The sequence below is a fragment of the Rhipicephalus microplus genome, chromosome 2 (assembly GCF_043290135.1).
Source record: "Rhipicephalus microplus isolate Deutch F79 chromosome 2, USDA_Rmic, whole genome shotgun sequence".
NCBI classification, from domain to species: domain Eukaryota; kingdom Metazoa; phylum Arthropoda; class Arachnida; order Ixodida; family Ixodidae; genus Rhipicephalus; species Rhipicephalus microplus.
Window position 1 is genome coordinate 271113533 of NC_134701.1, and position 18929 is coordinate 271132461.

General features: G+C 42.7%; 2 protein-coding genes and 1 non-coding gene across 3 annotated transcripts in view; 1 reads left to right on the forward strand and 2 right to left on the reverse strand.

Annotated features, from left to right (window-relative positions):
• Positions 1-3961: 3961 nt before the first annotated feature.
• On the reverse strand, positions 3962-13126 carry LOC119169971 (protein ABHD18). The gene is made up of 12 exons (XM_075881576.1): positions 12870-13126; positions 12171-12273; positions 11851-11935; positions 11428-11528; positions 11269-11350; positions 10349-10435; positions 9792-9817; positions 7596-7734; positions 6984-7073; positions 6400-6504; positions 5099-5430; positions 3962-4447 (listed from the first exon to the last, which is right to left on the reverse strand). The coding sequence occupies exons 2-12, from the start codon at positions 12263-12265 to the stop codon at positions 4297-4299; spliced, it is 1293 nt and encodes a 430-aa protein (XP_075737691.1). The 5' UTR covers positions 12266-12273; positions 12870-13126; the 3' UTR covers positions 3962-4296.
• Positions 12406-12556, reverse strand: LOC119170912 (small nucleolar RNA SNORA79). Its single transcript, XR_005109784.2, has one exon. It is a non-coding gene; the product is annotated as a small nucleolar RNA SNORA79 (small nucleolar RNA).
• A 2591-nt stretch (positions 13127-15717) lies between the features above and the next one.
• The window catches only part of Ube3a (ubiquitin protein ligase E3A), a 66556-nt gene continuing 63344 nt past the window's right edge, over positions 15718-18929 (forward strand). The window contains exon 1 of the mRNA XM_037420974.2: positions 15718-15927. Coding sequence (XP_037276871.2) covers positions 15863-15927 — 65 coding nt within the window. The 5' untranslated portion in view covers positions 15718-15862. The remainder of the gene's footprint in view (positions 15928-18929) is intronic.

Sequence of the window (18929 nt, forward strand, 5' to 3'; positions counted from 1 at the left end):
GTGCTGCAGTGAAGCACGTCTTGCTTTGCGCACGTGCACATTTTAGTTCACTATGACATTGTTCTTTTTTATTATTATTATTAAAGGGGCGAAGCTCCTTATAACGTGGGTCATATGTCCCGTGTCGTCGTAGTCGTAGTACCTAGTTGCATTGCATGTCAATAAAAACGGTTTCACAGCATATCCACGGAGTGAATGATAATGAGTGGGGCGAAGCGTCCGTTCGCTTCGCCCCACTCGTCATCTTTCACCTTGTGGATATGCTGTTTTTTTTGTTTTTTCAATAACAGAAGTGAGGCCCGCCGTTCCTCCATGTTTGTGGCTAAATTAAGACCGGGTATTGGGGGAAAACAACCCTTGAAGCCACACTGGCTGGCACAGGGAACGATCAGCCCTGACTACCTTGAATAATTTGAAGTTCTTTGCAGCCCACATTTTGTATGTTCTGTTAATTCGAAAACCCGCTCAATTCAAAGATTTTTCGTGGCACCAGTGACTTAAAATTAACTAGGCGTTACTGTATATATTTACACAAGTAATAGTATCTATTTGGGTGCAAAAGGTCCCCATGAAAATGTAGAGATTTATTTTAATGTGAGGGAATTAAAAAGCTTGTTTCTCAGAAATTCCAGCTTCGGCATCTATCTGCATCGTTTGTTGTGAGCGACAAATCATCTTGACCGTGACCGAAGTATCAAGATGCAAATAAAACAAAGAATAAAAAAGTCCAAGTCGGAGTGAGCATCGAACTCGCGCAGCCAGTGTAGCAAGCAGGCGTTCTACCATAGTGTCATAATATTGGTTGAAACTTCTTTTGGAAAAAAACGTTATATGAATGTCATGTATAGGAAGGCATCTCCGACAAAAGCGTAGAATCATGCCTGGCGTCAGAAAATGTGAATTAAGCAATGAGTGGGTGTTTTAAAAGTCCACTCATTGCAAAGCGCTCAGACATTTAATTATCAGCAGCAACAGAAGCATCAACAAAGTTAGCAGCTGCGTAGGTTTTCATGTCGCCTTAGGAGTGGCCAAGGGCCACTCTGTAGGGCGATCCTATGCAGCTATTTACTCTGTTGATGCTTCACTTTGTTATTGGTTTGAGTGGGCACTCCTCTGATTTGCAAAAGGTGTAATTATGGCACAGGGGGCCCTTAATAGCTGTGCTTGCATTAGGCATTCGATGATACTTTGAAACGACCAATGTTACATGCACAGTCGTTCGTTTCCTAATGGCATTTTAAAGGGATGTATGAGAACTGAAGCAGGCCAACAGTTTAAGGCGATGCGCCAGAGTCCTGCTTACGCTATCACTACCTGCTCTTGAAGGCCCAGTTTCAACATCCTCCAATGTTTTAAAATAACGAGTGTGAACACATGACGAATTTCCCTCAAAATGGTGAAATTTCCCTTTTTCCACACAGACCTAAAAATTACTTTAACTCTCTTGCCTGATTTATGAAACTGCCGAGCAAAATAGAAATAGTTTTAATTTTCCAGCTTTAAATAGCAATGTTTAAATGATGCCATAGTTGAATTACCTAAAATGCAACTTGAATGCATAGGTCGCGAATTCTCCATATTTCACAGAAGCAAGGACCTTGCAACGAAAAACGCACTTCAGAACTACATAACATGCCGTGTGCCACCTGTTGAGTGCATACACACCAAATAAACAAAATTATTGAAGATAGAACTTGGGTAACCAATGGGAGAAAAAACGAAGTGGGAGCTGTTGCACGCGCTTTCTGCCATCACCTTCAAAACCATCGGTTCTAGCTTAAAAATACCCGAGGTGAGACAGCACTAAATTTTTCATGCTGAAAGCTAAATGCCCCGCGAGTAGTTGACAGCCGGCATTAATGATCGAACGCACTTCAGAACTTACTTGCTCGAAATTTTTCGGTATGTCGCGACATCCGGCAGTAAAGGGTTAATCTGGGAAATTTCCCTCATATTGGCAGCCTTAGCTTGCATTAACCTAGAGATTTGCTTATGTAAAAAGTAGCATTTCTCGTGCATCACTTGGTCACTTTGTATCTGACAAAGACAGTCAGAATGTAGGCATAGAAATAATGTATTTCTCGAAGTGGGCCTCAACTTATTTTTTTATTTCTCCAAACCATATGAAAGACCTACTTGCACAGGCAACCTGTACATATGTTTATTTCAATCTACAACTCTGGTAGACTAATAAGCATGAAACCAAGCTCCAATAAAAAAACATGCACATATACAGCACACAAAACAACACAGTTGTTCCTTTACGTAGAGTACAAACATGTTTGAAGACAGTGACGTGACTATTGTATTTACACAATTTGCTATGTACAAGATTGCACCAAACTTGGAACACTTAAAGTAATTAATCATCATGATCATCAGCCTAACTACGTCCACTGCTGGGCAAAGGCCTCTCCCATAATTCGCCAATCAACCCGGTCTTGTGCTTTCGGTTACCACGTTATACCTGCTAACTTTTTAATCTCATCGGCCCATTTAACTTTCTGTCTCCCCTTTGTGCGTATGCTTTCTCTGATAATCCAGTCAGTTAGCCTTAAAGGGCCACTTACCAGGTTTGACAATTTTGAGCTGACAAGTGCAGTGCATAGACGAGGCGTTCATGATCACGTCTGCCGAAATTTGCAATGCTACGCGCCGTGGAAACGGGTCAAATTTCAAGATAAATGCTGCTCCCCCTCCCCTCTGCCGGCGCACGCATAGAGAATGAGGGCATGACGTGTGCGTAGGAATGGCCCTACGTACACGGCAATGCGGTGACGTTGGTCCTCTACGTAGACGACTCTGCTCTGACGTTGTCAACAGTATACCACGTGACATGGCAAAAATTATTTAACACAATGTGCGTAGTTTATGTATTTGTTGCTTTAAGAGACGAATAAAACTTGAAATAAATTATGAGACGCAATAAAAAATTGTGCGCGTTTTTGTTACATTTTTTCCCGTGAAATGCTACGAGATGCGGGGCTAATGTGCCAGCGTTTCGCATGCGTTCGGGTCTCCGCGGTCAGCGCATTGAGCAGATGACCGCCGTGGAACGCTCATACGCGTTCGCGCACTCATTGTGCTCATCTACTCTACCGCTTCTAAGTCAGCGTTTCCAAACAATCCCGCAGGAACAGGCAGAAGACCGCAAAATAACGCTGGTCAACAAAAACAACACCGCTCGCGTGCACGGGGGCTGGGCTTGTTCGGGCACGTCACCTCTTGGTCGGATGCCGGAGAGGGTGGGGAAGAGATTTGGCTTGCGAAGGCTACGCGCTGGAGCGGCAAGAGTTTCGAACTCGCCTCCTCTCACCCTCGTTTTGCGCCGCTTCAAGAAACCTGTTTTCTCCGCTCGTAATGAACCGATTCAAAAAATTTTTGTGGCAAAACGTTCCTCATTGGACACCCAACAACTTCCACTGTCTAACTACAATTTGGTATGGGGCCTGGTGAGTGGCCCTTTAATGACCAGCGGTTATCCTGCCTCCGTGCTACGTGCCTGGCCCATGTCCATTTCTTCCTCTTGATTTCAAATATGATATCCTAAACACCGGTTTGTTCTTTGACCCACTCTGCTCTTTTCTTGTCTCTTAAGGTTGCGCCTATCATTTTGCTTTCTATCGCTCGCTGCGTCGTCCTCAATTTAAGCTAAACCCTCTTTGTAAGCCTCCAGGTTTCTGCTCAGCAAATAAGTGCTGGCAAGATGCAGCTTTTATAAACTTTCCTGTTGAGGGTTAATGGCAGATTGCCATTCATGATTTGAGAATGCTTGCCAAATGTTATCCAGCACATCCTTATCTTTCTAGTTATTTCCACTCATGGTTCAGCTTGCGGTTACTGCCTGTCCTAATTAGACATATTCCTTTACAACTTCCAGCATCTCTCCACTTATCACAAAGTGCTGTTTTCTTTCGAGAATGTTGCACCTTAGTTTTCTGCACATGAATTTTCAGACCTACTTTTCTGCTTTTAGTGTCCAGTTCACTAATTGGGCAGTAATCATGAAGTAATTAATGGTTTGTCATAACTGCAGGAGAGTGCTTGGCTTCATCACATCAATTTAGCTTTGGTAACTGCCATAATGAATCCATTTTTGCTTCACAATGAAGTGGCGAGTGGCAAAAGTTAGTTGAGTTGCTTTGCAGTGTACACGTGATAAAAAATGTGCCTTCATTTACACCATTTGTGCGTCAGCCCTGTGAAAGGCTATGGTTGCTAGGCAGTATAAAAAATGTTACAACCCAGCGGTTGAGAAGTCAATAGACAGCAAGAGATACTGTAGCCACATCACAGCTAGACTTCAGATTTCGTGACTCTCTTGTTGGTCTCTTCGGCGTGCAACAAAGTTGTGCTTGCTTCTGTGGGGGTACCCTCCTGTCTATCAAAAAGCGACTGCCCGTAGTACTTTAAGCTTGTCTTTTCCAGAGAGTCGACCATGGCTTTTCTGTAAAAAAAGAAAGCTATACATGTCACATGCTATCTCTCGATGACACAATGCAGTTCATGGAACAGCTGCTATGACAGATGAAGATAACTTGCCACAGCTGCATGTGTTCATGAAGTCACAGCCAGCCAAGCCAAGCTGTTACACATGAAAGAATATGCAGCCTTAGGTTATATATTCTCTTGCTAAAGAATTCATTTGAAGCTATGCGTGTACAAATAGCATATATACACACTTTGCTGTGATAGCATGCCAGACCCACCTTCACTGTATTTTGAAATTCGAATGAATTTACAGAAAAATTGCATAGCAATGAGGAGGATAGATTTTCAAGTACATTCAATGGATTTGACATGTCCAGTATTCTGTTTAAACAGAGCATCATAAGCTTTGGCAATAATGCAAGTGAACATCGCACACAAAGAATGTGGGCATGCAAATGCTGACTCGGGGGAAGAATGAGACAACACAAATACCCGCTATCGATTGAAAGAGCACCCAGTGTGCGCCCTTTCAATTGGTAGCTGGCGTTTTGTGTTGTCTCATTCCCTTCTACTAGTATGTCTATGCTTGCACGCCCTACCTCTTTTATTATGTTTACCTACCAACTAGCTCAACTTCCTGTCATTCAAGTAAACATGTGAAGCTTACCTGAAAACATGTTGGCTAAATAGAAACGCTGCCACATGGCCAAAGTCGACGTAGCGCACCTCACAACCGGGCCAGATTTCAGGCAAAGGTTTCAACCCTTCGCGAAGGACATACGCATCCCTGGTGGCTGCCACACAAACAGCGAGGCTGGGGTCCACAGGCCGTGCGAAGTTCTCCAGATGCGTGCACTCGTCCATGATGCCTCGCATGAAATTGAGCGCTTCTGCTGGACGCACGTCGGGGCTCGACTGCAACGCTAGCGAGACGTCGTAGTTCTCCATGCTGTGCGAGAACTCGCGAGCAAACTTCTGGCCAGCCTTGAACGCTGCATTCTGGAAAGATAGTATACAGTTCAGAAAAAAACTTCAGGGGAACATAGAATCTTGAAGAAAAATCATTAGAACATGGGATGTCGCTCGAGCCGATGTTACGACAAGCGGATTAAGATTCCACGCAGCAGCTTTGAAGAATTTGCAGCTGAAGCTGCAACCTTGAAGAAGACAAGTTTGCTCGTCAAAATGCTTGGTCAGGCGACACCCAGTGTTCCGAGGATTCTGCGAGACTATACAGTAAGTGACTTGCTAGGAAAACTGATGCACCACCATTTTAGCTCCAAGAATTTTCATGAAAATGAATCAGCCAACCGTGCTGGCTCATTTCTGTGACACTGCAGCAAGAGCAGTTTCTTTTGACGTAAGCACGTCTCAGGCACTTGCATTTTCCAGTGCAGATGCACAGATTGTAATCGTGCAGTACAGTTTTACTAGCATTGTTGGCATTACAAAAATTTTTAGGTTATAGACTTGACGAGCATAGTTGTGTGAAACGATTCAGTCATGCACAGTCAACTTGGTTTCACAAACGATTCAACAGACAGTACAGAATCAAATAACTGGTGCAATTGCTCATTGTGTACTGTTATTATCATTCAAAATTCCTACTGCAAGCCCTAAGTAGGCGTTTTTGGCAGAAGACGATGCGTGTTTGATGCATCGTCCCTCACTGTCCCTCAATCACCACTAATACAGGGGCTGCAATTATGAGAATCACTGTTAAAGATTAAGGTATAGTAGGAACGTTAAGTAAGCCAAGGGCGGCTTGAACGTCATCCCTTATTTCTCTCTATACGTGAAGCTGGGGTCTTAAGTTAAGCAAAATACCGAACTGCACACATTACTTGATGCTGCCTGGCAAAAACTTCGCAAGTGCCAGCACATGACCTATGTGGACACAACGTAAGAAGTAACAGATACGAGTGTTAAGTAGCTGAGGCAATTATGGAGAGTCCATTCCATTCTTACCTGCTCAGGCGTGTGGATGAGTTGTTCGATCTCTTCCCGAAAAACATGATCAGAGAAATATTGGCTTTGCAGGAGCTCCCATGGAATCGCACCACTCATAACACCCTGCAGACAAATCGCATTGCATCACCAGAAATTGTTGTAATATGCTACCCTACGACTTAAAAAAAAAAATTCTAGGGCTCCTCTGTCGCCACTAGTAGTTACACAGTGTTACAAAGGCAGGTTTGTGCCTGTGTCATAGACAACTATTGAGTATAGAATTGGGACTTGAGAGTAAGTGTTTGATTGATGGCCTAATTGAAGTCAGAGTACATGAACAGCAACGATGAAAAATTTACTGGGTGCAGAGTTGCTGCAAATGCGTGAGACAAACTACAACATTGTAAGTCGTAGTCGAGCACAGTGTGTCCATCTACACTGCTTGCATATAATGTCCTCACTTTTTGTGTGCGTAATGAAAATTCGCACAGTCAAAGTAAACGTTTATATGTGCCCTTTATTCTTTGCCCCTTGTCCTTTTAAACTGTGGAACTTCACACCAACCAAAAAAGAGAAAAACAAAAGGAACCCTGTTTGCTCACCTGCGTAAAAACACATGAAGCTGTTGTCCAACTAAGGCAGGGGATGATTCCTATGGGTTTGTACCAATTAGCCCCAGCAAGTGATGCCATCTGTGAAAGTGTACAATTAAGGCATTGCAACATGCAAATGCTCGGCCACAGAAGACCAAGTTAACCTTAAAAGGCTCAAGCCAAAGCTTACAGTCTTTCAACTAACTTCCCACTACGGTGGTGTGGCTTTGGACAATTTGGACATGAGAAATTATCAAAAAAAAAAAAAAAAAAAAACGAAGGCCAGGCGATCGGTGTGTAAACGACCTTGACTAAGTAATCTTGCGCTTGCGAGGTACATTGATCTTATGAATCAGGCAATCTAATTTTGTTTTAATTTTGTTGCGGTTTGTGTTTTTCTTGCTGACATTGTTTAAGTATGAAGTCGGCAAATGAGGCGATCATTTAGATGCATTTCATAATCAACAATAGTTGGAAGTCCAGCATCTGTTCCATTCTTCTAGTGTCTCGTGCCCCGTTACATGTCAGACGTAAAAATTTGTCAGAAACTTATAAATGATAAGGAAGTGCTGCAGATAGTTTCTGAAATGAAATGACAAAAACACTGGGAGGAGGACTCACATGGCCACCCATAGAGATGCCTGTGATGCCAAGCGGTCCAAATCCCTCACGTTCACACCAGTGAAGCAGTGCCATCGATTCAAGCACAAGGCAGCCACCCATGACAAAGATGTCAGACACACAGTGCAGGTTTGACCGCCTGAAATACACCGTGTTAATTGTTAAAGAAAGGCTGGTTCTTTTAACGACTCATCATGAATAAAGTGGTGTTCCATAAAGACATTACTGGATGTGAAATTGTGATAACTGTTCAGCATATCATTCAATAAATTATACAGGAAGCAGTAATAACTCGCAAGTGTCTGTTGCAGCTAGTGCAACCTTTCAAGATGTGGATGTACAGGGTTGACTACATTTAAGGTGAATATCTTATTAGAAATCAAAAGCACTCTGACGTTCTGAAGTAGTCGCTTGGTGTGGAGGCAACAGGAAAGTTCTCGTGCCTGGCATAATGTGACAGCAATGAGCGAAACAATGGTGCATAGGTCAGACAGATTAGAAGAGAAGAAAGAGCCCTTAGTACCAGGAATGAACTTGATTAAACTGGCCAGTTGGCCTTGTTGGTACATATTTATATGCAAAAATATGCAACGGATGGAAGGAACACAAACAATGCCGACAAGCAGTCAACCTTAACACCTGCCGAATGGCAATGTGCACTCTCATCAGCAGAGGCTTGATGTGAAACCTGACGTACAAAAGAAAGCTGTTCTGGCCTTGACTCTTTGGGAGCCAGGGCAAACTTTGAACCAAGCGAAAGAACACTAATTACGTTGGCTGGCAAATGACGTCTGTTGGCCATGGAGTACATGTAGTGAAGATTTCCCAGTTTGAATAGAGACAACAGGTACATCGTATTGTGACTTTCTGAGTGTAGCACTCAAGCCAGTAAAACTAGAACATTTATTCTACTTTGCAGGATAAATGTCCACTATATGACACCTAATCATGGTTTAGATAAACATGACACTGTTTTTTCCTAAATTATCTATTAAGCATCAGCGAGGTTTTAAATATGAATGAGTTGTTCACCTTAGATGTGGATGATCTTTTACATTCCCGAGTCAAACATTGACATCTGAACTTTGGCATTCTCTGACTACACTACAAAAGCAAGCAAAGAAAAGGCTAGCTGGTTGCTGACAATATTTCACGATATGGCGAGTGTTGCAGCACATTGACGCTATGAACTAACACTTGCAAGAAAGAATATTTGTCTGCTATAAAAAGTGTGCGTTGCCTCTAGCAATTACACTTGCAGTATTCAGTCGCAAGAGTTGACAATGTATGAGAACCTGATCACAAGCGCTGCCGATATTCTAGGGCACTGTTACCTGGCAATCTAATAAAACATGCTTCCTCGCAGCCTGTGCACTTACACAACCAGTTTACTCGTGTACATGTGAAATTAATTTAGGCAAGTCATTATTTGGGTAACCACGGCAGCTCGCAAGTAGCCTCTGTCAACACTAAAAGAGAAATATGTACACACTTGATACTATGTATCCAAGTAACTGATCTTGCTAATAAGCAGTTGTTCTCTGTAATTTAGTAATAAGGTCATAAACATACTGCATTTTCCTGTGTGTCGGCCATTTTTTGTCAAGGTAACAAGCTACAAAAGTTGCTGTGCAGAAATGGGATTAAGAACAGCACAAGTGTATACCCGCTTTAACCATTGCATACTGTTCTGCTGGTGTACTGTACATCAGCTGTGCCAAGACATCACACTGGTGACCTTTTGTGATGAAAAGACATACCTCTGCAGCCTCATTTTCTAACAATGACCGAGGAAAAAAAAGGTGTGGCTTATAGGCGAGAGCAGTCATAGGAACCTGCTTGCAGGGGAGCTATCTCTTTTAGGCTAGAACAATATGGTGGTGCACCACCCCAGTCTAACAAATTCTGGCCCTCGAATAAGCCTGATCAACTGAGAAACAGAAAAGTGGATACACTACAAGATGAAAAAAAAAAAAAACTGGTCAAAACGAACTAGTGAAACTTCGAGAATAACTTTGCGGTGCAAGAATAGACAGAAAAAAAAATGTTGGTGCTACACAACAATGTTTAGAAAAAAAGAGTGAATCACCCCACCCCCACCATTACATTTTTTTAAAATGTAATAGAAAAAATGATAATGCAGAGACAATTCTTTACAAATTGTACATTTTAATAAGATAATGAAGGCAAACTCACACTTGGTCCTTTGGCTTTCTTAGACCATTTTTCACATGTTAAGGCTTTTCTTTTTACGAATGTCATGTATTAACAAACAAACGACAGAATGAAAAAGATGGACACTACATCAAGAGCTAGAATGACAACCGTGTAAATTAAGAAGTATGATGAGTGCACTCCTGCCTGCTCATAACCGATGCCTCTGCATTAGCACAAGAAGGCAACAAAAATAGCGCCGTAATTTTTTCCTTACATGCATTTTGATTTTGCTTAACCAAGGAAAAATGTTTCAACTTGACACAAAATTCCAGCTTTTCTTATTTTACCCTCTAAAACTAGCTTCTCATCATCACTTATAAAAAGTACAGCAATGCAGCAAGTTTATTTGCATAAAATACCTCTACATTGAGCTCGCATCTGGTGTATATTGAAAAGAATAGAGAAGAAGAAAAAAGAATACTGCACATGATGTCCAGCGTAAATGTATGTAAACTGCAAATTTTTGTCGGTGGAACAATGTAATGAGGTTTCAGTAGTCAAGTCACGCAAAATATAATCGTAGCCAAGAAAAGGATATAAAAAGGGTTTTCCAGTATTATAGAAGCCACACCGTTTTCTTTTAAAAGTGGCCTGCACGTTAGGGTTCTTCTCCTCCAGAAATACTGAAAAAGAGCAAAAAGCTGGCGGATACAAGCAGCAACACAGCGATTCTCTAGCATGAATCTGATACTAACGGCAGAGACTGTGGTTTTTATGGAAGGAGAGAACTATAACACCCACACATATGACACTCAGTTTGTGAGAGTCTATTTTAGTTTCCTTCTCTAGCTTGTGTCCTGTAATTCTTTCGTAGGGTTCAAACATGCAATTCAGACATGAAACTTTGACCTTAATTTTCACTTTTAATAATTAACTTATGATAATAAAATTAATGACAAAGAGACTTTCCTAACTTCATTTAATGTTTCACATTAGTATTCCTTCAAGACTACACAAAAGACATCTGTTTTGACACAATGGTGAAACAGATATGAAGAAATCGGTGAAAAAAAATTTAAAATACAGCATCACAGGTAGGAGCTATGGCAAAATATTTGTTAAAATTCTCTCTGAATGTGTTGATTTCGATAATGGTGATGCATCACTTATCGGGGCCTTCCTGTGTTGTCAGCAAGAAAATCTGTACTGCTGTGTCATTTGCATCACTGTCTAATGTAAATAATAACGAAGTTTGCAACGGCAAGGACGAATGAGGAATTCATGCACAATAACGTCTGGCACAATGAGCAATCACTGCAATAGAAGGCAGGATTGGGCAGAGCGGTAATAGTGTGTACACAGTGACTGAACAATGCGAAAAGCACTATCACAAGATGATCACCAAGTACACTGTGCAGCTTTTTTTCTGTGTATGTGCAAATTCGAGAGCCCACTTTTACACCAGTCAGTCAATATGAGCAGCTTCCATGTTTTGACGATGACATAGCTCACTCACATGATCGCCTGTTCCAGCAAGGTGTATGCAAAGAGGCCTCAGTGGGTCGGTTACCCATTTCTTTGGCAAGAGGACTTGGAACCTGGTCAAAACAAGGCACTCCTCAGCATCACTGAGTATGAGTTTGGACTTAAGGAAAATAGGCGTGCCACAACTTACCATGCTTTATGCGATTCCTTTGGCACACACTCGGGCAGGTACTGAACTAACGGACTAACTAGGTGGCCCTCTAAGATGCGGTAGTTTGAATGGTCTTCAATCTACACAAGTGCAGAATAGATGAAACTATTAACCCCTAGCCAAGAAGAATAGGATATTTACATTAATACAGATGTATTGCCAGACTAGAAACTACAAGCAGTGAATGATGCTTCTTACTTGCTAAAAATGTAACATACTATTCGAGTTACCAAAACACCACATTTTTTTTAATTACCATGCAACTATATACCATCTGGTTACTCAACCTTCCACAATACACAGAAGACTAAATCAAGAACCAAAAGCTCACAATGCAACTGCAACGTGGTGAAGTATGAGGCTACAGCATGCAACCAGGTAATGTAAGAGTTCCATACAAACCTTGTCAATCGTGACAGGATAGTCGTGAGGTACCAGTTGGTTGCATGTTTCACGAGCCGTCATTTTCTTCTTGAAGTCAAATAACCTAGACAAAAGAATGATACGTGTGAATATATGGGGGGCACATCATGTGTCAGCGAGAGCAATGAACATGATGCGGCCCTGCTGTTGTGCCAGCGAAGTTTCTTGAGGCTGCACAGTCTACTATGCTAAAGCTGCTTACGCGAAACGAACAAATAAAAATAAAGACCGCTCCTAGTCGGCACGGCCAGGTTTTTAGACGTCATCTGAAAAGCTTAAAGAATCGCAGGGCCCCTCACCTTTTAAGATTGTCAGGCTTTCCCCAGCCTTTGATGAAGTACTTCGATAGTAACGCCGTTCGGTAAACGGCATCGAAGCGACTTGTGGTCGTCATATCCGAGACTGCAAACAAAATAGATAAGAACGAACACGTACTACACCTGCTCACATTGGAGCCACGCAAGTAGCCCTACACGTCACACGGCTAAATCTCAAGCTACGGAGAAACACTACGCATCCTCATAATGAGAAAGTGGTTGTGCGGATCTGCAAAACCAGCGTCTACGAGTTATGCGGAAGAACGAATCTTCTCAGCGTAGCGCTGGGTGAAGTGATCCCACTTTTCTTTCCGATAGCAGAAAATTTGATGCCTATAACTCGTCGACACCAAAGGAACTTGCCATCGTGTCCTACAAAACAGAGCGCTTTAAGGTCTTCTAAGACAAAGATAACTCGCCACCCACAACGAACCGTTGCGCACACGTAACGTCTGAACTGCGGAACATGTTTTGCAGCACGTAGCAGCTGACCTTCAATACGAGAGATTATCACTCGTGCTAACAACCCCAGCAACAAATCCGCATACTTCTCAAAAGCATTGGATAACTAACCAAATAAAGACATCCAAAAACTCGTGGCTGGTGCCGCTATTTATAAGCGCGCTTATTTTGTAAACAAAAGTGTCGCATTTAACTAACGACACTATGGCCGGAGCTTACCTTACGATTGTGTGCGGCAGAGAACTCCAAAGAACGCTACATCAGGGCTCACTATTGGTCATCTCATCAGTATTCAGTAGAGATGAAGCCAAACTAGCATACAAGAAAAACTCAGTCACAATCGAGAGTGCTCAGCACGCTCTCAAACCACTAACGAAATGGCTCACTGAGGCCCACAACCGCAAAAACATAAACATGCGAACGTGTATGAAAAATTGAGCGTGATCTTCAAGCCCACACTTTCGCACTAGTCAAGGGGTAGTCAGAGAACACCTGGATAGTGCGCGTTGAACGCAGTGAAAATTCTGGCCATCGCAAGGGGCGCTGGTGTAGTAATAGGTGCTCGCCACGCATGCTTAGGCTCGTTCGAATGCTTCGCCTTCGCTGCTTGTCTGGCCTGCGTTATGCGAACCAGCGCATGGTCAGTTCGCTGACCCATGGCTGGACTAGAGGGGCGAGGGGCGCACGCGCGTGCCGCCACTGTAGTCCCGCCGTGGCTGACCATGCCTGTCAGCAAATTGTCCATGCCAGTCGGGTAGTACATGTTAAACGCCCTTCTGAGCCAGGACAAACTGGAAAATGTTGTCGGGAGAATTTGACAATATTGTGGTAGAATTACTAATTACTGTCCGAATCTAGCACAGTTCTAAGTGAATTTGAATTGCTTATCTTTTTTATAATTTTGCGAGACCACCCAAAAGTTCAACAAAAAAGCTTTTGTAATGATCGAGTGCATTTCTGCTTTTGCCACCAAGAAATCGGGGGCCATTTTTACACCGAACAGCGAGTTAGTGAGTGCATTTGACAGAGAAGGCTTGCTGTATTCTTGTGAAAATTTGGCAGACATGCATGAAAACCTTGGATTACGCATTTACTTTCTTCTTTTTTTTTTCTACTAGAAAAATGCACTCCTTCAACATGCATGACTTATGAAATTCTTGGCAGGAATCAAGCTGGATATAGTTGGCTGCGAAAATCACAGCAATAACTGGCCACTAAAGTAGCCCAGTTATTTTTTCTGCTCACGTGTATGCAAGTATATATCTGGGCAAAATCTTAAAACAAATATAGGAGTGTCCGCGCCAGAAACACTTGAAACTTAGAAGGAGCAAGTAATTTGACTTCTCAAAGTGGTAGGGAAGTGTAAACAAATGTGTCGTAAATAAACGCGTCGTATATTTTTTTGCGGTTATTTATTTTGCATCTATATCAAAAGTTAACACAATCAGCTTAATTACTAGAACGTACGTACGTGTTGTTGGGCTAGTTGGTTCATACTGAAGAAATATTAAGGGCGCAACCTACGTAGACAGAAAAAAAGAAAGGCGACAGGATACAATAATCAAATTGTCCTAGAAAACAATCACTAAATTAAAATAAAGTCTCCCATGTATAAAATAGCCTCCAGCTGCAACATCCCGATCTCCTGTCGAAGTTTCTCTAGGAAAAGTTGCTATGAAATGCAAATGGTTTGACTATTTTACGCTGGAGGAACAGGAGATTAGGATGTTGCAGCTGGAGGCTATTTTATACATGAGAGACTTTATTACGAAAAAAAGAAAGTGGGCGGGAAGGGAAGATAGAAAAAACTGCACCATCTCCCGCTAAAGGGAACCATGCATAGATGCGAAGCAGTGGGCTCTAAACAGTTACACTGGTCGTGGTGTTAGTGGATAAAAGAAGAAAACGCCTAGTTTCTGCAGCCTGGTAGGGAGCGTGGCTCGTCGCGCGCCGGCTCCGTTCGCGCTACAGGCTCCCTACTACAATCGGCGTTGCGAGGTGTCAAGGAGAGCGCAAGCAGGTGGTGGAAAGAAGGAAAGAAGAGAGTTGTGCAGGGGGGGTGTGGACGTTTAAAAAACTCTATCGAAGCACAGCATATGCTACGCATTAAAAAAAAAAAAACAGAACACTTCAGCCAATATACTCACTTTTACATTTCACCAAGAAAGCAAAAACTCCGAAGTTAGTTTCACGGTGCATTTCGCTCACCTAAAGCATAATAAACGCAGTAAAAAGGAGCGCAAGAACAACGCAACGCAATAATAACGACAAAGGTACCTATACTAGCCACTGTAACACAGGACAGGCGCTGAACAGCTCCATGCGGTACGCCAGTTCCGTTGCAATTTAAAGCGTTTCACGTTATTATTATTATTATTATTATTATTATTATTATTATTATTATTATTATTATTATTATTATTATTATTATTATTATTATTATTATTATTGATAGCTTAATGCCACTCAGAACTTGCAACACATTTCTCTTAGCGAAATAAACACGTAGCGTTTTAAAAAGCATAGGCGCGGTGTGTTTGCGGTTATTTAAAACAATTGAGAGAGAGATAAATAGAGAGGGATGGCAGGGAGGTTAACCAAGCTTGGCTCGGTTGGCTACCCTACACTTGGGGTGGGGGAAAAGGAGAATAATAAAACGGAAAGAGACAGAAAAGAAGAGGCCTTAAAACAATTGAAAGTATAATAATGCAAGGCTGGTAAATGCCGCCACAAGAACCTATTGCGCAAGTAGCGCTACCTGGTGTGATCGCCATCTTTCATTGTGAATTTGTGCATCATTCTGCCCTCGCCTGTCACACTTGCCCCTCTAGCCACCATAGTGTGACTCTGCAAGTATTTTATTAAGTTTCTATAACAAATGTATTAGTAGTAAGCTTTAAGCATAAATTTACTAACAATGTTTTTGCGGTCTTAGGTTATTACCACACAGCTTACAGCACAATGATACGCTGGTTGCGAGCAGCGATTACGCAACTGCGCCACTCGCCGTTGCTTGCGGACTTGCGGTTTACTTTCGTTTTTTTTTTTAATTTGCGCGCAGCAAATAGCAGCCGTGCAACGTCCCTGGATCAGGCACCGCTGTCATTAAAAGCAAGCAAATCACCAGCATTTTTGCGGAGCTAGTCGTTCAGATGCTCTGAAAAGGACCAGGCTTGATGAATTGAAAAGAGGCGACTGCTAACTGGGGACTTATGAATTCAAACAAGCGCCGAGACAGGGAGACAGGACGAGCGCCCGGAGGCCAAGACAACTCCAAGTCAGTTGATTCAGCCTTCCACCTGTTTTTATTTAGATCTTGCTGGTCACTTTACGCATGAAATTGGCCAGCCAGCTCATAGAACATCTTTCTCGTGCAGGCAGCGCGTTTCCACTACTCGGTTCATTCGACGCGAATGGCAGTGGCGTATTTTGTACTGAAACGCGGTCGTCTTCTCAGTGTGCTCGCTGAGACGTGCGCGCTCGTGCCTTGCAACCAGCGCAATCGTGCGTCAATATCGCCTGACAATTAACGTCGTTAACGCTTGATAACGGCTTAACGGTGTTCCAGAGCACCAAGCGTCGTTTAATGGTTGGTTACCTGGTCGTCATGTGTACTAGCTGATATTGCTGCTTACCAATGATTGTAGGAAGTGGAGCTCGCGCACAAAACCATGCTTGCGCATAACCGACGAAACCAAGGTTAGAAACATGTATGTGCTTCAGTTTGCGCCTTCGGGGTAAGAGTAGGGTTAGGAAAAGACAGGTAACGAGTTACGTGATGGTTGTTGGCCCATCTGAAGTTGAGCACGAGCCCAAACATTCTACTTCTGATATCTCTTGCGCTAAAGTATCCGTCTTGGGAAGACGCCGTTTAACACCATGGTCTGCTTTTCTACCTGCGAGCAAGCAATCTTGACGGGTGCAATAATGACACGATTGCGTAATCATTTTTGAGCATTACGTGCACATATTAGTTGTGACACTTTGCTACGTCATGGCTGTTAATGCGCGAGCGACACGTGCAGCTGTCTCAATTGTGTAGTTTTGTAATAGTTTCACTCAGTCATAGCACGAATACAGTTGAACTTCGCATTGTTAAAGTTTCCATGTAAGTTGTCACGGTGTGCAGGATTTAGTTGAAGATGTTGTATAAACATGGTGTATTCAGCTTTCAAGGCGTCAAATTTTTTTCAGGTATACTCGAATATACTTATATCACCCACACTTCGCTTTTAATTACAGTCGAATTTTATTACATTAACTCAAAGGGTCTCTGAAGATTAATCAAAAGTTCATTTAATAGTGATCCACAAAAACCCAAAGCTCTTTATTTACCCGAAATAAGTGTCAAGAAAAATAACAAACAAATCAGCATGCATTGAAACCGAGAAATTAAACATGAAATGAGAGATTTATAAGATTTGCACGATATGAATAACATTTTATGCACTTTCACGAAAAAGTTTAGTAATTTCTGCTTGCCAGTGCTGCACTGACCAGTGTGCTGTCAAAAAAAGCTGATAACTCGCCTGTTAGACATTTTTTAGGGCCTTCGTGTTTAATGCACAAACATTTTTCAGGGGATATCAGCCATGTCGTGTCATCCTCTTGCCCAATTACAGTGACCTCTCTATAATTAGTAGTCTGCAAAAAGCACATTGAGGGAGTCTTCAGAAATAGTTGTTTCTATGGCATTAGCACTGCAGATTTTCTTGGCAGCATTGATGCTCACATGGCTTTTTATTCCCAAAGAAAAGCTATTTCCGTTTCATTCAGTTAGCAGAGGCCATTTGAATGCAAATAGTGCGTTTAATATGGCAGCAAGAAAACCTTTTGTGTGTGTGTCATTATGTGCACACTTAAGTTACAGCTCAGAAAAACTCGCTTGCTTTACTTATGCTCTTGGAATATAGAAAGGCTCTTGCCGTCACTTATTTCAGAAGGTTTGTTGTGACAATGTAAGTTAACATAGATTGCGAACCAACTCGCTGTACAGATCATCCATCTGAAGCGGTCATATTGTCATCCATCTGAAGCGGTCATATTGTCACAATGCAGAAACAGCAGCAGTCGAATACAGGAAACTCACTTTAATTGTGCCAGAACACTGGCAAACTGATCGGAAGAGAACCTCGTCTTCTTCTCTCGCTGCGCGTGTTCTTCGTTGTTCTCTTGGTGCTGCATATTCAATGTGGCATTTGCCCCCTTCCAGAGAGCAGCGTCCCGATGCTCTTCTACAAAAGACGGTGTAGTAGATGTATGGTGTAAATCAGTCCGAAAAGTAGGGCTTCATTCGCACAACGTGCACGATTTCTGGTTTTTGCTGGCGAGTTGTCGAGAGGCTGTCAGGAACGACCACGTAATTAACGTCGCTCAGGCGTTGTAAAACTGTGTAGGGGCCAAAATACTTCTTTAGCAATTTTTCAGACAGTCCCCGGCGGCGGATAGGACTCCATACCCAGACTTTGTCGCCGGCCCGATAGACGACATGTCGGTGTCGCAGATTATAACGTTGGGCGTCGTAATTTTGCTGCTGGGTGATTTGGACGCGTGCAAGCTGCCTCGCTTTTTCTGCTTGTTGGGTAAAAGATGCAGCGTCCAAATCGATGTCATTGCAGTCGTGCAGTAACATGGCGTCAAGCATCGTCGTCACTTCGCGGCCATGAAGGAGACTGAACGGCGTTCTTCGTGTTGTTTCTTGCTGCGCTGTATTATAGGCGAACGTGATGTACGGTAGAATGTCGTCCCAGTTCTTGTGATCTACGTCAACGTAAATACTCAACATGTCGGCAATAGTCTTGTTGAGGCGTTCTGTTAAGCCGTTGGTTTGTGGATGATAGGAAGTGGTTTTCCGATGGGCTGTTCCACTGAGCTCAAGCACTGTCTTCAGGAGCGCGGCCGTGAAAGCGGCACCTCGATCCGTCATTATGATTGTCGGAGCACCGTGCCTCAGGACGATGTTTTCCACGAAGAATTGTGCGGTTTCAACGGCGGTGCCACTTGACAAAGCCTTTGTTTCCGCGTAGCGCGTAAGATAATCAGTGGTGACTATTACCCACTTGTTGCCAGCATGGGAAGTCGGATATGGTCCAAGGAGATTTATTCCAATTTGGGCAAAAGGTACCGTGGGCACTTGAATTGGTTGTAATAGTCCAGCTGGTTTTAACGGTGGCGATTTTCGTCGTTGGCAATCGAGGCACGTGCGCACGTAATGCTTCACAATAGCGGGAAGTCTTGGCCAGTAGTATTTCTGTTGGATTCTGGCCAATGTGCGTGTGT

What these genes read in the sequence shown, in the direction of transcription:
- LOC119169971 (XM_075881576.1), bottom strand. Translation starts at nt 12,265, where the DNA reads ATGACGACCACAAGTCGCTTCGATGCCGTTTACCGAACGGCGTTACTA. An exon ending in ATCCTGTCACGATTGACAAG is followed by an intron (nt 11,529 to 11,850) that starts GTTTGTATGGAA and finishes GCACTTGTGTAG; the next exon opens with ATTGAAGACCATTCAAACTA. An exon ending in TTGCTGGAACAGGCGATCAT is followed by an intron (nt 10,436 to 11,268) that starts GTGAGTGAGCTA and finishes GCTCTTTTTCAG; the next exon opens with TATTTCTGGAGGAGAAGAAC.